We start from the raw sequence: 19,200 nt of genomic DNA on the forward strand, positions 1-19,200 counted from the left end.
TATATTACAGTGTCAAAATTGTAAATGTCTTTATAAATTAAAAGGAATAGACCTCGTACTTTGTCCACCTGAATGCCAAACACCTAAGTCCCATCCGTCCCCACGAAATCAGAGATTTTTACTTAAATGTTGGCATCTCCCTTTCCTCTTTAAAAAGTGCGCAAATCACCTCGTGTAGACAGGCAGGGCCCCCAGTCCAGCAGTTGGTGAGATCAAAGTAGAGCTCCTGGCTTAGCTGGCCAATATTTTAGAAGGAAATCTGTTAATAAAATAAGACAGATCAATTTGACAAAGTAATATAGATTTAATCGATTTTCAGCTAGGAATGACCGGCAGTCTAAACATAGAGGCCGTGACTGAAGTTCAAAGTTCTAGTTCACAAGTAGTGGTATTTATACTGTAAAAACCACAAAAAACTATGGTTACAAGTTCAGCATTGACGTAAGCCAAAACAAGCAGTACAGATAAGATAATAGGGGAGAGGTACCTCTTGAAAAGAGCACATGCACGATTATTGGTCGCCTCATGGGTGGGTAAGTAACATTGACATAATTCAGCATCTCTATCTTTCTGCACGACAAGTGATTATATGCTACTTGATGCTCACAGTAGCCCTGCCTTGTTCAAATGCTTATCTGACCCTTACACTGTTCCCCTCACCAAGATATGAATGACTTGTGGTTTTTAGGACCCTTGTGCTAAGGCAGGATACACCCTTTTGTTCCACCCTGTTCTTGGTAAGTGAAGATTTTGAAAGCGACAGTTGATGCAGCTCCAAAGAAAAACTCTCATTCTAATGTGGTTTGGGCCTCTGTGTTTCAACACAGCTAACTTAACAGTGCAGCATGTGTATAAGTTTCCTAAGTAATAAGTGTTCGTTTGTCCTACATATGACCTGCCTTTTCTATTGAACCCACAGTCTGTCTTTTTTAACATGTCATGTATTAATCCATTCACTACTTACATTGGTTTACAAGTATCTCTAGCCTACAATGTTTGTATTGGGGTTTGTATGTATGTGATGTATATGATGTGTTCCTATTCTTCCGACATCATACTAGTACTACTACTACTGCTACTGCTATGGTTCAACTTATGTTAAAGAGACAATGACAATCAACATCGATTTACTTAGAACACAAGTCATAAAAATAAAAAAAATCTTCAAAAGAGGAAAGACTTTCGTCAAAGCCTTTCTTTGTTTTGTTTTTTTATCAAGCGATAGTACTATTTTTTATTGAAAACCAATATATAATTTGTATATTCATAACCAAGTAAAACGAAATCCCTAAAATGATATAATTGTGAAAAAGAGAAGTTTTAGTGTATTTTATTTCTTTTAAACTACGAAGTTTGTTCGTAATTGGTATAGTTTATGTACAATCCTTCCATTCTAAGATGGCCGCTCCGTTCAATGCGTAACACGAAGGCTTCCATTATGTTGTCCTTTCTCTGTGTTAATAGTTTATGAGCGTTCGGAAGCATTTTCCTGGCTTCCTGTTTTCCGAGGGTTGTTGTGGTCTCCTGGTGTCTTGTTCTCTTTCTCTGCTCATCTGTTTTTGCACCATGGGGAAAGCTGATTTTCTTAGCCCCAAGGCCATAGCCAACCGTATCAAGTCGAAAGGGCTCCAGAAATTACGCTGGTACTGTCAGATGTGCCAGAAGCAGTGCAGAGACGAGGTGAGGGGTTGAGATGATGCTGGCAAGCAGGGAGGAGTGGGCACCTGTGGATTTAGACCTATGTCAGAGCTCATCAGAGTCCTATATAGAATGTGTAATAGAATAACCTAGGGTAATTCGGTAATTTCTAGGTAATTAGGGTAACTCTTCGTGATGTAGAACTCTCCGGTTTCCTGGTTCAATGCGTGAATAACACATAAAGTCTGTGTGGATGTTTTAAGAGCTCCCGCAACAAAAGTTGCCAGCCTTGGTGTGAGCGACAGGGTGTCGAATATCTGAAATACTAGAGAGAAAAATAACACGATTGTTATTTAGCATTTGTTTCCGACACATTAGATAGACATGTTCTTCGTTTCAGTGCATGCGGACGCGAGCGAGGTTGTCAGTCTCACATCTATCGGTAGCTTGTAATAGGATTTGAGCAGATTCGAGTCAGATCGTAACTTAGTGCAGTGATTGTTTTTTTACTGCTTAAGCTCTGATCTACATTTTGTGGTAGTGCTGTGATCAAGGCTCATGTCTGCACTTGTGTTGTTTTGTGACGTCCAGTCTCAGTTTTGTACTTGAATTATTGATTATTCGCAATGGTCAGGGCAAGATCTGTACTTTGATTTTTGTGGGTTTGCGATGATTAGGCTCTTGTTTGCATTTGGCCTTGTGTGGTTTTATGATGTACCATCAATTATTTGCACGTTGTTTATTGTAGGATACAGTGGCTATGCCGAGCTACACAGTTGGTGCCGTGTGGTTTTATGATGAGCAGGTTCAAGTCAGTACTTTGTTCGTTATCAATCAATCAAATAGCACTTGGTAAAGCGCACATCTGCTTCAAACAGAAGCGTCCCGGCTCTCGAGCAGAAGGCTACCCGAAATAGCTTAAAAGATAGACAGTATCAAGTAGCCATATTTCAAGTTTCCTTTCGAAAGTGACCAATGACTCAGCACAACATAGATTAGAAGGTAGGCTGTTCCACAATTTAGCTGTTGTAACAGTTCAACGACATGACATCAAAATCTTTGGAATCTGTAGGAAGCGGCTATTGTTAGACCTAAGTAATCTCTCTAGAGTATTGGGGGCAAACTATTCATCAGTGTGGGGCATCTCCACGGAAAGCTCTAAAAGGGAGCATACGAGTTTAAATTTCATTTGCTGTTCCACCGGGATCCAGTATCAGTTCTTGGTCAGTTTGGTGTGACCAAGCTGAGACTTGAGCTTGTTTCAATGTTGGTTTATGATAATTGGTTCCTATCCCAACTTGGTATGGGTAATCTGTACTCATCACTAAGTGATCTATGACTCCGACTCCACCTTTCCGCCCCTCCAAGCTAGCTCCCTCTCTCTAGGTCTAGTTTTGGCATTGCTGTAGAGGCGCAGATACACTATTTGGTCTTTGTGTTAACATACTAGTGGGACATAATTTCCACTGTAAACCTAAGAACCGCCATTCTCTTTTGCAAAGTCAGTAAACACTCTATGCATCATTTAGCTCCCAAGTAAATGAAATGTACATGCTGACTCGGAGCCAAACTCAAGACTTTTATTTAGGCTCCTGATGTAGCAAGGCAAACCTGCTCTATGAAGACAACCACTGCTGTCTGGAATGTACACTACGGCATAACCATACATTGCGATCTCCATAAACAAATTCATACTGCCATTTTAAATGTTCAGGTGTGCATTTTGTATGTATTTTTTTTTTTTTTTCTCTAGACTCACTTTGGGGCGCTGGTGTGATGAGGCATTGGACAGGAACAAAGGAAATATTTTTGCAGTGTAGAGCAGCTTTCATGAGTTGCCAGAGTCTCGAAGTTTGATGGACAGGACTAATGGTTGAAGGCAAGGTTGGCAAAGAGAGGTGTGCAGCGTGGATGTAGACATGTTATATTGTAATTTGGAATGTCACAAGTGCATCGACGTAATCATTTTGATTGCATATCTGGCATCAGTGGAATTTCAGTGGTTCTTGTATTTTGAATCATAACCATAACATATCCGTCAGTTTAATCTTTGTGACAGAATTTTAATTTTAATGTTTGTTATTAAATGTATTAGTATCTGATGTTAAAGAACAAAGGTTTTTAATTTTATATATTTATTTATAGAGCTACCCATTTACAGATATTGTCCATCCTTAACTGTGAACCAAAACATTGCTTTCTACATAATAATTTCTGTACTCCTATCTGTATCCCATTGCTTTCTTTTTCCTTGATACCTTTTGAGGGCATGTGGCTTATTAAAAATAAGGTGGAGTGGTAAAGCCAAGTTGAAGTGTCATCATTCACTCGTATGGCGCAATATACTGTGGTACCTGGGGTGTTATTAAAATGATACATAGTGAAAGACGTAGGTGCAACAAATATTATTACACTGGTCAGAAATTGTTAGACAGTTGTGCAAACAGCATTATTAAACTGGATGGAAAGTTACCTGCCAAGAGCAAGCAAGACTATTACACTGCATAGAAAGTGAAAGACCCAGGAGCAGCCCTCATTACTTCATTAGGGGCTGATAGAATCAGGTGAAAAATATTTTTACAGTGGTTGTCAATTTCTCTGCATTGATGCAAGGTGTACTGGAGTAAACGTAATGGGCTCAGGCACCTACAGCATAATTACACTATTGTTAAGTGAGAAATCCAGATGTGTGAGGCATTGTTATCATGAGGAGAAGCTGATACCCTGAGGTGAGAAGGTGTTGCATGCTAGTAAAAGGTACCCAATATTACTGGTGACGTGATGTTTAGCACCAGGTGCACAGAACATTGACATTGATGGGAGGGTGAAATACCCTGGGGCAAGACAAAAAAAAAATGATGACTTGCAAACAGTGGTGCATTCTCTTCCACTGTCTTGTAGCTTGTCTGTACCAGAACCAAATTAGCATTGGTTGTACTCCAATATGGAGAATCTTGCTCAGCCAGCTAGCCTACATCTTTTTAGAATGGGAACAACCCCAGCCCTGTTTCAGGTGAACTGATCTTCATTAATGGACTTCATCATGCCTATCGATCAGCGGTCAACACACTTTCGCCATGATAAACCTGCACCACTTAGGGCAGCTCAGTCAAGACGCCACAAAAGTGAGGATGGAAATATATAAAGTAATCTGAACCACTGGTTATTAGTCTAGGGACATTTTATACCATTGTTTTTAGGTTGCCTGCACCATACAAAAGGGTCCACACATGCAAACCAGCATAGGTCTTGCTCCTATAATAATAATTAAGGTAAAATAATTGGGCCACATTCCCGTAGGGGAACGTTTCTCCACTGAACTTCTAGAATTCATAAGTAATAGTTTATCAGTAGAGGAGACATGGGTTGGTGTGGTCATTCAGTTCCAAACACCTCTATTGCGTGCTTTTTGTTTTGTGCATACTTTCTACAACCGAGGAACAAAGTGTACAGTAATAACAAAGTAGTCATGTCATAGGACTCGGTAGTGGTGGAGACTTGAAAGTGGCTCTTATCTAGAAGCATACATGGGCATTTTGTGATTTGATTTGATTTGTAAAGCTGGTTTGGAAAAAATGTAACTTTATGATTAAATTTAAGGTTTTAAGAAGAAAATGGGATGTGAAATGTCTTTCGCTATTAAAAATAACAAGAAAGTTCTATACATTTATATTTATTACCTACCGGCGGTCGCCAGTAGGTAGTTACAGTGAGGACCTATTTTCCATAGACAAATAATTTTTTGTTTGTTTTTCCTGCTTTAGCACCATTTAGTGAATCTTCAAAACTAGTATGGTACTCACTTCATCTGCTGTTCTGAAAGTTTTAGGGTGATTCGTAAAGTGGGGGCAGAGAAGAAGGGTGGGGTCCCAAAACGCGTTTTTCTCATACAATTTCCCATTGAACAAGACTACAGGGGGTAGGTAACTATAACTGGCGTTCTAGCCAGGCACTGCTAATTCCCCACATGCTACATCACTCACAATGTCTTCTATGACATCATTGATAATATCCGTGCAACATTTGCTGTAAAATTATTGATGAGAAAACTGTGTGGTGGGGGCGTGAGTTATAGTTACCTTACGGCACGAGTTATAGGTACTTGAGATAACTGTAGCTTTAACAGCTGAACTTCAGTGGTTTTGTGCATGTCAAATGTGAACCTAATTATAACATCCCTGTAACGTTTTTTTTTTTTCCTTAGTGAATTTCTAAGGTTTTTCAAATTTTATTTCCTAACCATAACGTCCCTGTAACATTTTTTTCCAGTGAATATAAACTATACAGTGACTGGTGCAAATAAAGGATATGCAAATGCTATTTAACTTAGTGAATGTTGTAGTTGTTGTAGTACCTTGTTTGACAGTGCAGTTATTGAACAAGGTTTAATAAACTATTGCTCCTTTACTACAGTGCTATAAGCCTTAGTCATGTCATGTTACTGCCAATTGCATAGTGCACTGCCTGCCATTAGTGTAACTCAAAGGTCTGGTGTAGGAAGTTGGCTCTGTATGCACTATTTCAAAGTAAGGAATAGTATGCACAGAGTCCAAGGGTTCCCCTTAGAGGTAAGATAGTGGCAAAAAGAGATAATACTAATGCTCTATTTTGTGGTAGTGTGGTCGAGCAGTAGGCTTGTCAAAGGAGTAGTGTTAAGCATTTGTTGTACATACACACAGGCAATAAATGAGGAACACACACTCAGAGACAATTCCAGACCAATAGGTTTTTGTATAGAAAAATATATTTTCTTAGTTTATTTTAAGAACCACAGGTTCAAATTCTACATGTAATACTTTGCATGAAAGGTATTGCAGGTAAGTACTTTAGGAACTTTGAGTAATCACAATAGCATATATACTTTTCAAATAAAACACATATAGCTATTTTAAAACTAGACAGTGCAATTTTCACAGTTCCTAGGGGAGGTAAGTAATTGTTAGTTCTTGCAGGTAAGTAAACCACCTACGGGGTTAAAATTTGGGTCCAAGGTAGCCCACCGTTGGGGGTTCAGAGCAACCCCAAAGTTACCACACCAGCAGCTCAGGGCCGGTCAGGTGCAGAGTTCAAAGTGGTGCCCAAAACGCATAGGCTTCAATGGAGAAGGGGGTGCCCCGGTTCCAGTCTGCCAGCAGGTAAGTACCCACGTCTTCGGAGGGCAGACCAGGGGGGTTTTGTAGGGCACCGGGGGGGGGACACAAGTTAGCTCAGAAAGTACACCCTCAGCAGCACGGGGGCGGCCGGGTGCAGTGTGCAAACACACGTCGGGTTTTCAATTGGAATCAATGGGAGACCAAGGGGTCTCTTCAGCGATGCAGGCAAGGGGGGCTCCTCGGGGTAGCCACCATCTGGGCAAGGGAGGGGGCCTCCTGGGGGTCACTCCTGCACTGGAGTTCCGATCTTTCAGGTGTTGGGTGTTGCAGGTGCAGGGTCTTTTCCAGGTGTCGGGATCTGGGAGTCAGGCAGTCGCGGTCAGGGGGAGCCTCGGGATTCCCTCTGCAGGCGTCGCTGTGGGGGATCAGGGGGGACAACTTTGGTTACTCACAGTCTCGGAGTCGCCGGGGAGTCCTCCCTGAAGTGTTGTTTCTCCACGAGTCGAGCCGGGGGCGTCAGGTGCAGAGTTGCAAGTCTCACGCTTCTGGCGGGAAATGCTGTTGTCTTTAAGTTGCTTCTTTGGATACAAAGTTGCAGTCTTGGGTGAACAGGGCCGCTGTTCTCGGGAGTTTCTTGGTCCTTGTAGAGCAGGGCAGTCCTCTGAGGATTCAGAGGTCGCTGGTCCTGGGGAAAGCGTCGCTGGAGCAGTTTTCTTCCGAAGGGGGGAGACAGGCCGGTAGAGCTGGGGCCAAAACAGTTGGTGTCTCCGTCTTCTCTGCAGGGTTTTTCAGCTCAGCAGTCCTCTTCTTCTTAGGTTGCAGGAATCTGAGTTCCTAGGTTCAGGGGAGCCCCTAAATACAGAATTTAGGGGTGTGTTTAGGTCAGGGAGGGCAGTAGCCAATGGCTACTAGCCCTGAGGGTGGCTACACCCTCTTTGTGCCTCCTCCCAAGGGGAGGGGGTCACATTCCTATCCCTATTGGGGGGATCCTCCATCTGCAAGATGGAGGATTCCTAAAAGTCAGAGTCACTTCAGCTCAGGTTGCCTTAGGGGCTGTCCTGACTGGTCAGTGGTGACTCCTTGTTTTTCTCATTATCTCCTCCGGCCTTGCCGCCAAAAGTGGGGCCGTGGCCGGAGGGGGCGGGCAACTCCACTAGCTGGAATGCCCTGTGGTGCTGTAACAAAGGGGGTGAGCCTTTGAGGCTCACCACCAGGTGTTACAGCTCCTGCAAGGGGGAGGTGATAAGCATCTCCACCCAGTGCAGGCTTTGTTACTAGCCACAGAGTGACAAAGGCACTCTCCCCATGTGGCCAGCAACATGTCTCGAGTGTGGCAGGCTGCTAAAACCAGTCAGCCTACACGGGTAGTTGGTTAAGGTTTCAGGGGGCCCTCTGGGGTGTATTTTACAATAAAATGTACACTGGCATCAGTGTGCATTTATTGTGCTGAGAAGTTTGATACCAAACTTCCCAGTTTTCAGTGTAGCCATTATGGTGCTGTGGAGTTCGTGTTTGACAGACTCCCAGACCATATACTCTTATGGCTACCCTGCACTTACAATGTCTAAGGTTTGGCTTAGACACTGTAGGGGCACAGTGCTCATGCACTGGTGCCCTCACCTATGGTATAGTGCACCCTGCCTTAGGGCTGTAAGGCCTGCTAGAGGGGTGACTTATCTATACTGCATAGGCAGTGTGAGGTTGGCATGGCACCCTGAGGGGAGTGCCATGTTGACTTACTCGTTTTGTCCTCACCAGCACACACAAGCTGGCAAGCAGTGTGTCTGTGCTGAGTAAGGGGTCCCCAGGGTGGCATACGATATGCTGCAGCCCTTAGAGTCCTTCCCTGGCATCAGGGCCCTTGGTACCAGGGGTACCAGTTACAAGGGACTTACCTGGATGCCAGGGTGTGCCAATTGTGTAAACAAAAGTACAGGTTAGGGAAAGAACACTGGTGCTGGGGCCTGGTTAGCAGGCCTCATCACACTTTCAATTCAAAACATAGCATCAGCAAAGGCAAAAAGTCAGGGGGTAACCATGCCAAGGAGGCATTTCCTTACATCTGGTATGCTACACAGTTTTTATAAAGAGCACATCTGCCAGTTACCTGCCCCACGTCCCCAGTTTCTTGTCTCCCCATATCTTTCTTTCAAACTTGCTGCTGTCCTGTCTCTTCTTTCTTGAGAGTTTCTCTGTTTCCTAATTGGCTCAGTGTATTTATAGTGTAGTGATCACCAATTACTTGGCATCATAGACCTTTGGGTTCTTGTGGGCAAACTCATGCCTGTTGTTGTTAGTTTGCGCAAATCGGAGGGAGTCGGATCCCATATCCCGATTATATTTGAATGGTGTGGTTGTCAAAAGAGACTTTCTTGCCATATTGGTGTATCATATCTTGAGGTTCTCCAGTCGAAGTGAGTCAGATTTATATAATTGGTTATCTTTGTTGAATGCTTAAGAGTGTCTTGTGCCCTCCATCTAGTATGTGTCAGCAAAGTTGGTGGTGTTGTGTGTGGGTTAACGTGTAATAGCTATGGGATACATGGGTGGATGTTGAGAGACAAAAAATGCAGGTAGACTAATAGACGTGAACGCACCTGTCCAGGAATCATCCGTTGAGCAAGGCATACTTCTTGCTAGAGGGGAAACTGCTGTTTGCAGCTTCTTAGGGTCGCAGTGCTGTTAGTGACACAGTGGGATAGCTATGCTGTCTGCACTGAGCAAGAGATCAGTCCGGAGAGCAATGGATCATTTGCTCTGAGTTTGTGGCAGTAGAAGGGTAACACTACTGACCGGCTACTTTGGGGTAGTAATGTAAATTCTGCAAATAAGATTTGAAGTATGTTGCTGGCTACTTTTGCAGGTTGGGGATTAAAGTGATTTCTAATGGAGTAAAACGTTTTTAATCCTGATGAGACTTTGGCAAGCAAGTACAACAGTAAAACCTATTTTTAATTTTAAACCATGATTGTCCACATAACAATTCTTTTCTTGGTTGCTAGAAATGATCATAAACGAAAAGATGTATCTCTATATGCTAAGGCCCTTTTTGAATTTGACTGCACAATTACCAATACATCTTTATAAAACAAACAGACGCACACCAGTTTAAAAAAAATAAAAAGCCAATATTTAGCTGAATTAAAAAAAAAAGCCAGAAACAACAAAAATCCAACATGAAAAAGCTAAGAATTTTCAAATATTAAATCTTAGTAAAGTGCTTTGAAATAGAATAACTGCAACTGGGGCCATCACAGTGCCATGACAGTCATCCCCAACAGTCCAACACCACTCACGAGGGAGTGCAGGCCAGTCAGGGAGTCGCACAGACCCTAGGTACAGTATCTTGGAAAACAAGAGGAAACAAAGTTGCAGCATGGAGACCGGGAGGTGAGGCGTTGGTTCCGTATTGCTACCGGAGAGGTGAGGTGTCGGTTCCTTACTTCTAGGCAGGGGAGGTGAGGCGTCAGTCCTCTCGGTTGCAGGGGAGAGGATGCGCCATTGGTTCCTTACAACAAGGTGGGGTCGATGAATCCAGCAGGTCAAGATGCAAGGCTTCGACTTTGCGGTGTCACAATCACACCACAGGGCCACAGATGGTGCAGCGGAGTCGGGTATCACGGGCATCGGTGATAAGGCACTTGGGACTCAAACTGATTTCGGAGGCACTGCTGTGGAGTCAGGCCTTTTTTTGCAGGTCGTGGTTGTTGCACTCAGTGGGGACCACAGCTCTGGTGAAGGCAGCGGCATGGAGTCGGACAGCTGTGCTGGTTCTGAAGTCACTCTGGAGTTGATGTACTTGATTTCTTCTTGGTTGCACCAGAGCTCTCAACTGGATTTGGCACCACTTGGCAAGTCAGGACTCTCAGCAAGACAGTCCAGGTGGCTCTGCAAGAGAGCCCAGGTGCTGGCAGTTGATGTCTTTGATGGCCCTGAGACTTCTTAACAGGAGGCATGCTCAGTTCAAACACTTGGAGAACCTTGAAAAGCAGGATGTAGAAAGCAAAGTACAGTCCTTTCACTCCCAGGACAGAAGCAGCAGACAGTGGCACTCCCTCCTACAGCATCTAGCTCTTCTGCCTGGCAGAATGTCCTCAGTCAAGAAGTCTTCTAACTGTATGGTCTCAGAGGTCCAGTACTTATAACCATTTCTATCTTTGAAGTAGGCAATCTTTAAAGAGAAGTCTTTATAGTGCACTGCCTTCCCTACACTGGCCCCAGACACACTCCAGGGGGATTTGAGACTGCTTTGTGTAAGGTCAGACACAGCCCAATGCAGGTGCTAGTGTCAGCTCCTCCCACCACCCAAGCCCAGGAAGACCCATCAGGATATGCAGGGCACACCTCCGCTCCCTTTGTGTGAGTGTCAGTGAATTCACAAACAGCCCATCTGTCATCCTGACCCAGACATTTTATTCCACAGACAGCCAGAGACACAGAATGGTTAAGCAAGAAGATGCCCGCTTCCTAAAAGTGGCATTTTCAAAGTTACAGTTAAAAAAACAATCTCATCAAAAGTTGTATTTTTAAATTGTGTGTTCAGAGACCCCAAACTCCAGCTCGCTATCTGCTCCCAATGGGAAATTACACTTAAAATATATTTCAAGGCAATCCCTATGTTACCTTATGGGAGAGATAGTCCTTGCAATACTGAAAAACGAATTTAGCAGTATGTCACTATCAGGACATGTAAAACACAACAGTACATGTCCTACCCTTTAAATGCACTAAATCAAATATGCCAATCATGGAGAAACCAATTACAAATGCATTCCAGACAGAGAGCATATGCACTTTAGCACTGGTTTGCAGTGGTAAAGTGCCCAGAGTCCTAAAGCCAACAAAAACAGATCAGAAAAATTAGGAGGAAGAAGGCAAAACGTTTGGGGATAAGTGTGCAAAAAGGGCCAGGCCCAACACACACGTTTTTGTGTAGGGCTGTAGGCATTCTGGGGACAACTTTTCCAAATACCTCTAAACCTGCCTTCAAAGACTGGCCTCTGATATGTCTTGTGATGTTTTTTGGGTATTGTGTTGTATACTAGCTGCATACTGAGCAGCAACTCATTGAGTTCTTTGTTTCACTTTCAGCTGCCTCCTCCAAAACTGTGAAAATCTCTCAACCACTATATTATTGTCATCAATGTTATTTCAAGTGTTCGACAACCCCTACTCATGGAGGTCTCAGATATGTCCCCTCTAGTCGTTCCTCATAGATGTACTAATCATAACTATATCTGTAATCATTTTGTGCTCGTTCTACTTGCTCTGTCTGTATTTTTGTGATCTCCAAAGCAGAGAAGAAATGTATTTCTAAGCCTGGTCCACTTTTTATATATGAATCAGCTGTTCTCTGGTTAAAACCCTGTTGTATTGAAAACTGCTACTCCTCTTCTATTCTAGCCTCTTGTGTTTTAGTAGCCTGTTATCTTAATTTATATGCATCCGAGATTCCCTTACTTGTTCAATAAAGCCATATTTCTTGATACATATCATTTGTAAAATTGAATTTGGAGCCTACCTGTCTTAAGAAAGTTGACAAAGGTCCATTCTCCTCTTTCCTAAATGTTTGAACTGCGAGGATCTTTTTCGTACCTTGCTTGAAAGTCTGCACTTAAATATGATTAAGGGCCTAAATTTTTGCTTAGCAGTATCCATACCATTTATTTTTCGTACTGTGTGTGTGAAAAATGTGTGCCCTTACGAAGGATAAGCTCCATTCTCCTGAAGTCCTGGACAAGTGACTGCTAAAAAGGTGGTGCCTACAGGATGCTCTAATACCTGAAAATAATGTTGGTACTACTGGTGCTTCTCTTAGCTTAAACATGCTGGTAGAATTGACACCTGAAACTCTGTGGTTTGGGGATACTGGATGCACAGGAAAATGAGACGCCTCCAACCATTTATGATATAGCCTTTCTTAAACATTGCAGGTATAGCTATTGTATATAAATGTTTCATTTATTATCTCAGAGCATTGTAGCCATACTTGAGGGGACTTAGTCTTCGAAAAGCAAATGTGACTTTTTACAGAGTTGAGTTTTGTTCAGTACCTTGCCACTCTAACAATATGGCACACTTGTTTACCATGAGCCATTGAAGGCTGCATCGTAAAGGCAAGAATTTCGCAAATTAACTTTTAAGTATATTCAAGGCCGATGACATTTCTGCGGCAGTGGAGGACCACAATATGAGGCAGTTTAGACAACAGTATGTTTCAAGAAAAGGCAAATTATTCAACGATTGAGAACAATCTGTAGTAGTATTATTTTATGTTAGCTATAAATACCATTTAAGCAAAGTTGCATCTCATTAGTAGCAGTTTAACATCACAATACAGCAACCAGCAACTGAAAACTTTGCTGCTAACCTTTGAAGTATTTACCAATGTACATAAATATGTGTCTCTTATTTTGCTTGATAAGTGTTGCTCCACTTGAACTAGAAAACTTGTTTGTCAAATTTGCAAATAATGCAGCAGGTGCTGTGGTATGCTGCAAGTACAATAAATTCTTGATTATGGGGAAAGCCACATTTCAGCCACATACATGAGTGACCCCCCAAAGGTCTAGTGTATATAACAAAAGTTGGCAAGGCCTTAGCAAAATGCCTTCAGCTTTGTTCACTCCCTCTATCATCGTAAGGACCTACTGAGGTTCATATTCTCTAGATCGAATTACCTCTGATTCAGCGGTGCACCACCAGTAGTCACTATTCTTTTGAACCCTTCTATTGTACCACATGTTTTGATCACACCACTTGTTCTCCCTGCTCAAAAATACATTAATGTCTGTGATCTTTAATCCTTCCACAAAATCAACTTTTGTTTCAGACACCTGCAACTAGATCTGCCAATCCTCATCATCTAGTAAATGCTTTTCTCCAGATCCAGTTTGTCATTGCATTCCTCAGCTGCAGAAATTCCTCTGAAGCTTCTCTCCATTACTCACAAAGCCACCTGTTAATCAAAATATCATGCTGAATCTCTGACAGGTCCCAAGATTCTCATATGGAATGAAAAACCCCAGTGCAGTAATTTAATTAAACCTTTCCTCCATTATGAAACCCATTGGGACCATGACAACCTTTTCTGCCTCCTGCCACACCATGACACTGTGATCACCTTTATGAATACCCGAACACAGCAAAATGTCATTTTCCCTAGCTTTCACTCATGTGTCAGTGCCATGAATCCCAGCCGCACACGTTTTCTAAAAATAAAACAGCACATTTTATTCTTCTATCCTCATATTAAGGTTCTGGGATAACATCCACCTAGCCCTAAATGCTGCATTGGTTGCCAATTGTTGAGTGTAAGAATCTTTGCTAACCATTAAAGATTTCCACAACCTTCTGGCATACTGCCTCTCCAGAGCCGCCATCATTGAGCCAAAGACATATAATGGGGAGATCCCTATCTTTAGGAGGATCCTTACACTGAAAGTCCTCTCTCTCTCCCTAACACTTTATTGCTTAGCGTTTGAAGTTCAGACCCACTGTGTGCTCATCCTGCAATGCCTAGTATTCTTGATTGCCCTATACAAATTTCTTGCCAGCCCCTCTTTTATTCCTTCATCCTTTTTCCTCCTTTTCAGGCACCCCACAATTCGCCAAAGTTATTGCTTTTAGTGCTTTGATGTGAGGTAAAACTTGCTATAAAAGCATACAAAAGAAGGTAATACAATCTTATCTAGAAGTGCACTCAGCTTGCCTGCAGCAATCTTGTGCGTAAATACTGAGTTTTACTTTTGTGTTTCTTGAAAGACAGTACCACCTCTTACCTGAACATCGGTCTGCTCCATCTGTGTCTTATTCGCGATGACTGTACTACGTTAAACGTTTTGTTCTGTTTAAGGGAATTGTTTTATGATAGCCTTCTTTTCTTCATAGAATGGATTTAAATGTCATTGCATGTCTGAATCCCATCAGAGGCAGTTGCTTCTTGCATCGGAAGACCCTCAGCAGTTCATGGACTATTTTTCAGAGTGAGTATTGCTGTGTGCAAAACGAGTGGAATGTTCATGCTAAGTAAACATAGGTTTGTAAAATTAGCTATCAAGGTAGAATTTCCTCTAAAATATTGTGGGCCGGGAATATCTGGTGTTAACGTTATCTGCAGCCATTTCACCTGTGTTTTCAACCTGTCAGGAGGTTTTGGGTTGTGACCATTGCATGACTACAGTATAAAAAATTCTGGTGGAGAAATTTCTGGGAATCAGCAGGAGACTGTGATATTATTGACAAACCACCTGTAAATGTTTTACAGGGCTCTAGTTGTAAAAAAATGCTAAATTTGCATATTCCAGAGTCCTCGATTTTCAAAATTTGAATGGTTTTCCAGTGGTGAGACGGAGCCCTGGCCGGAAAATAATAGCAGCTTTATTCCTAATTTTTGTATATCATGGTTCCATCACCTTTGTACACCTAGAACGATTACTGTATTGTGCTGTCAAACCTACCCTTTTTTGACAGCCTAACCTGGAGGACGAGGGTGGGGTCACAAATGCTTATAAATAAACTTTATTAAAGATAACTTATCTTTCATCATTTTTCCATTTCTAAATCCTCAATTTGTTTTTATTTTTCCATTGAGGGTAAAAGAGGGGACCAAAGGAAAAACTATGCAAAGCTTCTGGGAGATATCTGACTTAATTTTCTGTCTCCATCTTGCCCCTGAATAGGCAAGTGTGTCTGACCAGGAATTACAATCAGCCATATTTTAGGATACGTTTAAATCTCTGTATGTAGGCAAATGCCCAGTGTGTTTTTGCAGCCTAATCTGTTGCTGGCAGAAGCCACTGACCTGGAATCTAAGGTTTAGAGGCATATGTTTTGCTTTATTACTTCTTAAAAGCTACCCTATATCTAAAAGAATCACCCCAGTGACCTTGTCGGTGTTTTAAAGGATTCAAGCTAGCATGACTTGTGTATATAGAGTTCATCCATCATAAGGAATACTTAAGAGTGGAATTGAACTTTCACTTCCTGCTTGAGGTAGAATTTGTAAAAGGTTAATACTCAGCATGATTTGATAACCACAGTCATGCAAATTGTATTAAAATATTCTCACTAATAAAACGTATTCAAATACAGACTCTTATAATTCATTAAGGTAATACTTTGAAACCTAAAGCATGATTGCAGCTCACCCAAAAATTCATTTAGGTATTATGAAGTACGCTGGGAGACTACTGAAGGTACTCACCCACCTCACATTTAATGATGGAGCAACATAATTTTCGATTCCAGGCTCTTGTGATACAAGATGTCAGGCTGCACACTCCACAGAAGAATCATCTTAAGTAGACTATAATAGTCTTTTACCACCCTGACCTTGTTAATCTTTAAAATAAGAAACATTTATTCCATTCTCACTCACAAAAATACAAAGTAATAACAAATCAAATTGTTTACAGACCTTTCATTTAGGGATCATGCAGTGATAACTTGCCTGTTCCTCTTATCCTAAATTCCGCATTCATTTTCAGTGGGCACGGCTTGATTCTATTGTAAACTATATATATGTTTTGTACTCTAGTTGGAAAACTATTGTTTGTGTCTTGTAGTCTTGGATTGAAAATAATTGAGATTCTACTCCGTGGAAAATCAACCTGTCTCCAAAAGGATTGCTTGCTCATGTCCCCAAAATGAACTAACTATTAATTTCTCACAGTTAATTTGTAAATTATTAAGTATTGCAAGCCAAGTGAAACAATATACTCCAAGGAATGTAGGATAAAATATTTTGCAGAAGTGATTTTTAATTCATAAGAGAATCTTAAGCAAGGTCCCCAAAATGTTTTTCTTTTAAAATTTAGGTTTTATTTTTTCATTTATTCATTTATTTTTATAGATATATTTTCATTGTTTGTCTTTTAAATTTGTACAACATTTGATATTTTAACTATTTTAATTCCTATTCAGTTCCTCTATTTCAAAGCACATGTTGCTGTGTACACTGGTAAAATACTGTAATTACTGAGAGCACTGAATCTTCAGTACTCTTTCTTGTCTAAGCCTTTTGCCTTTCTGGAATTCAATTTTTTGTTTCCTTGGAAGTGAAAGGTAAGGTTCATAGATGATTGAAAGGACCACAATTTGAAGAGCACTGAGATAATATAGTTCTTGTTCAATCAAAGACTGCAGTTTATTCGCCCTGAGATTGACTGCCTGTATTGCCAGTGGGCTTAAGGGTGTGGATGTAAATATCAGTTATTATATACAAATATATGTTTTAATGTTAATCCCATAAGTGGTGGTAATTTGTATTGTACTGTGTAAATGATGAAAATTTAGTTGCAGTGTGACTTTTTTCTGTTTTCTTTTTTGTTACATTTATGAATTTACCAGTTGTCATCTGCTGGTGTCTTCAGTTGCTCTCCCGTACTCCCAAGCACAGAGCCTTTTCTCATTGATCAGCACTATCCTACTGCTGGTACACAGACATCTGACTCATTATGCATGACCATGTTGTTGCCTGGGTTCGGTAAATTCATGTTGATGCTGCAATGTTTACTTTAATTAAAATACTTATTTTAACATCGCTGTGTGCAGATGAAATAATTTGTCTACACAACCAATAAGATGGTTTTCCCTTTCATGTGTGAAAAAGAGAGTCCACTGGTGTTTCCTTTCAGACAATGGAAATTGGCTGAAGTGGTGCCTATAGGATTGGCTTACTAGACAGTTGCTAGACATTGCTTTCCCACCACCAACTCAAGGAATGTGCAGCATGGTTAAAACAACTGCCAAAGCCAGTTAGTCCTAAAGACGAGACTTATTGGCTTTGTCAGTGCTTGTTTTTTGGATTGCAAGTTTAGGGAATCTTCTTTAGTTCACTTCATGTCCTTTTTATAAAGAGGAAAGCGTTTGGTAAATTAATAACCGATGTCTTTTGAAAAAGAGAGTTCCCAACAGAAGTTTTATTTTCTCAAATTTCAGTTTGCATAGTTTGTAAATAATATTCCAGCATAGTTTGGTGAGGTGTCTGTCAATGGATTGATTACGCCACTTGTATTCAGCATAAATTTAATTATTTTAATTTGGCAACTTCTGCAGTATATTAAGTTATTTATCTGTCTCGCTCTCTGCAAATAGATTTTGGTTTTCACATGTTGCCCTACATTACTGTTCCTTAAGTTGTATAAAGACTCCAGTTCTCTTGTTTGGCAGTATTAAAAAAACTTCCTCTCAACAACGGTAGGACACTTCTGTTTGAGTGAGTCTATCTCTCTGTAGACTGCGTGGCACAAAAGAACAACACATCTGTCCATTTTCTGATTCTGTGGTTTTCAGATTCTCCGGTTCTATGATTCTTCAGTAGGTAGTCTTAGTTTAACCCTTGCAACATTTGAATTTCACTTGCTGTTCAACCACGTTCACGGGCCACAGTCAAGTAGGGAATACTAGGCCTCAACCATGGGGATTGAGGTTGTTTTCCTCTGATGTCCCGGGGTCCCACCACATCGTGATTGAAAACTAGGCCAATTACTACACCTTCAGTACTTGAGTCTCAGTGGTAGCAATGGCAAGCTGTCATAGGCTTCTCAGAGAGTTAGCGTGGGGTTTACTCGAGCTCAAGACTCATCAGTCACACAGTGATGCAATAATTAATTGTCACTGACCTTGGAGATTTGGCAGCACCTTTACCACTACTTGAGGTGTCCCCTACATTGAATATGGTTGATCATGGCAACTTTTAGAAGCCCGTTTAGAAGGCTCTGGAATTGGGGGTCAGAATAGCTACCAAGGTTTCCGATTGCTTATGTTAGACATTTGTACGGTTCAAGTACTCCTATGAATGACATTCAACTGCCAAATGTGTGACACATAGAGTGACACTTTCTTGTGCAACACATCAAGCAATGAATTGCATATAAAAAATAAATATCAAAAATTACACCCTTGGAATAATGAGATCTGTAAAAATATCTTTGAAACTCATGCAAAACACCTAAAGTTGAAGTTTACTGCTTGCTTTATAGTGAGCACTAAATGTCAGAGCATTTTGCGTCAGTCTATTTACTATTGTATGTAATACAATTTTAAAACAATGTGCATACTTAGTGATTTGAGTTATAAGCTGCATTTTCATAGCACTGTAGAGAAGTTACTATTCCCCACTGTGCCATGAAAGCCTCAATGATCTTTCTCTCTCATTACTAACAAAACCTCTGCAGAGAAGGCCTTAAGAAAATGTGTTAGCATAACTTTACTGTAAAATAACACATTTCTGCTCAGTTTCTTTAACCTGTATCTTTCATGAGGTGTGTGGCTATTTTGTATGAGATTACTCAGATAAAATAGTTATAGATTATTTTTACCATTGTTTCTGTTTTTTTGTGAGACCTTTATTGTTAAAGCCCTTTGATTCCTTATAACTTCTGCAGTGTCTTATTTCACAGATGTAAAACAGGTTTTAGTGCGACATTTGATGTAGTAAAAGGGGATTTAAGGGTAGGTTGCTATT

The 19,200-nt window shown here is 41.1% G+C and overlaps 1 protein-coding gene across 2 annotated transcripts in view; it reads left to right on the plus strand.

Moving 5' to 3' along the window:
- Positions 1-1,464: 1,464 nt before the first annotated feature.
- The window catches only part of KIN (Kin17 DNA and RNA binding protein), a 120,971-nt gene continuing 103,235 nt past the window's right edge, over positions 1,465-19,200 (plus strand). For both annotated transcript variants that reach the window (XM_069229263.1, XM_069229264.1), the window contains exons 1-2: positions 1,465-1,680; positions 14,622-14,716. In XM_069229263.1, coding sequence (XP_069085364.1) covers positions 1,468-1,680; positions 14,622-14,716 — 308 coding nt within the window. In that variant the 5' untranslated portion in view covers positions 1,465-1,467. The remainder of the gene's footprint in view (positions 1,681-14,621; positions 14,717-19,200) is intronic.

Source organism: Pleurodeles waltl, chromosome 4_1 (genome assembly GCF_031143425.1).
Source record: "Pleurodeles waltl isolate 20211129_DDA chromosome 4_1, aPleWal1.hap1.20221129, whole genome shotgun sequence".
Lineage (NCBI taxonomy): Eukaryota > Metazoa > Chordata > Amphibia > Caudata > Salamandridae > Pleurodeles > Pleurodeles waltl.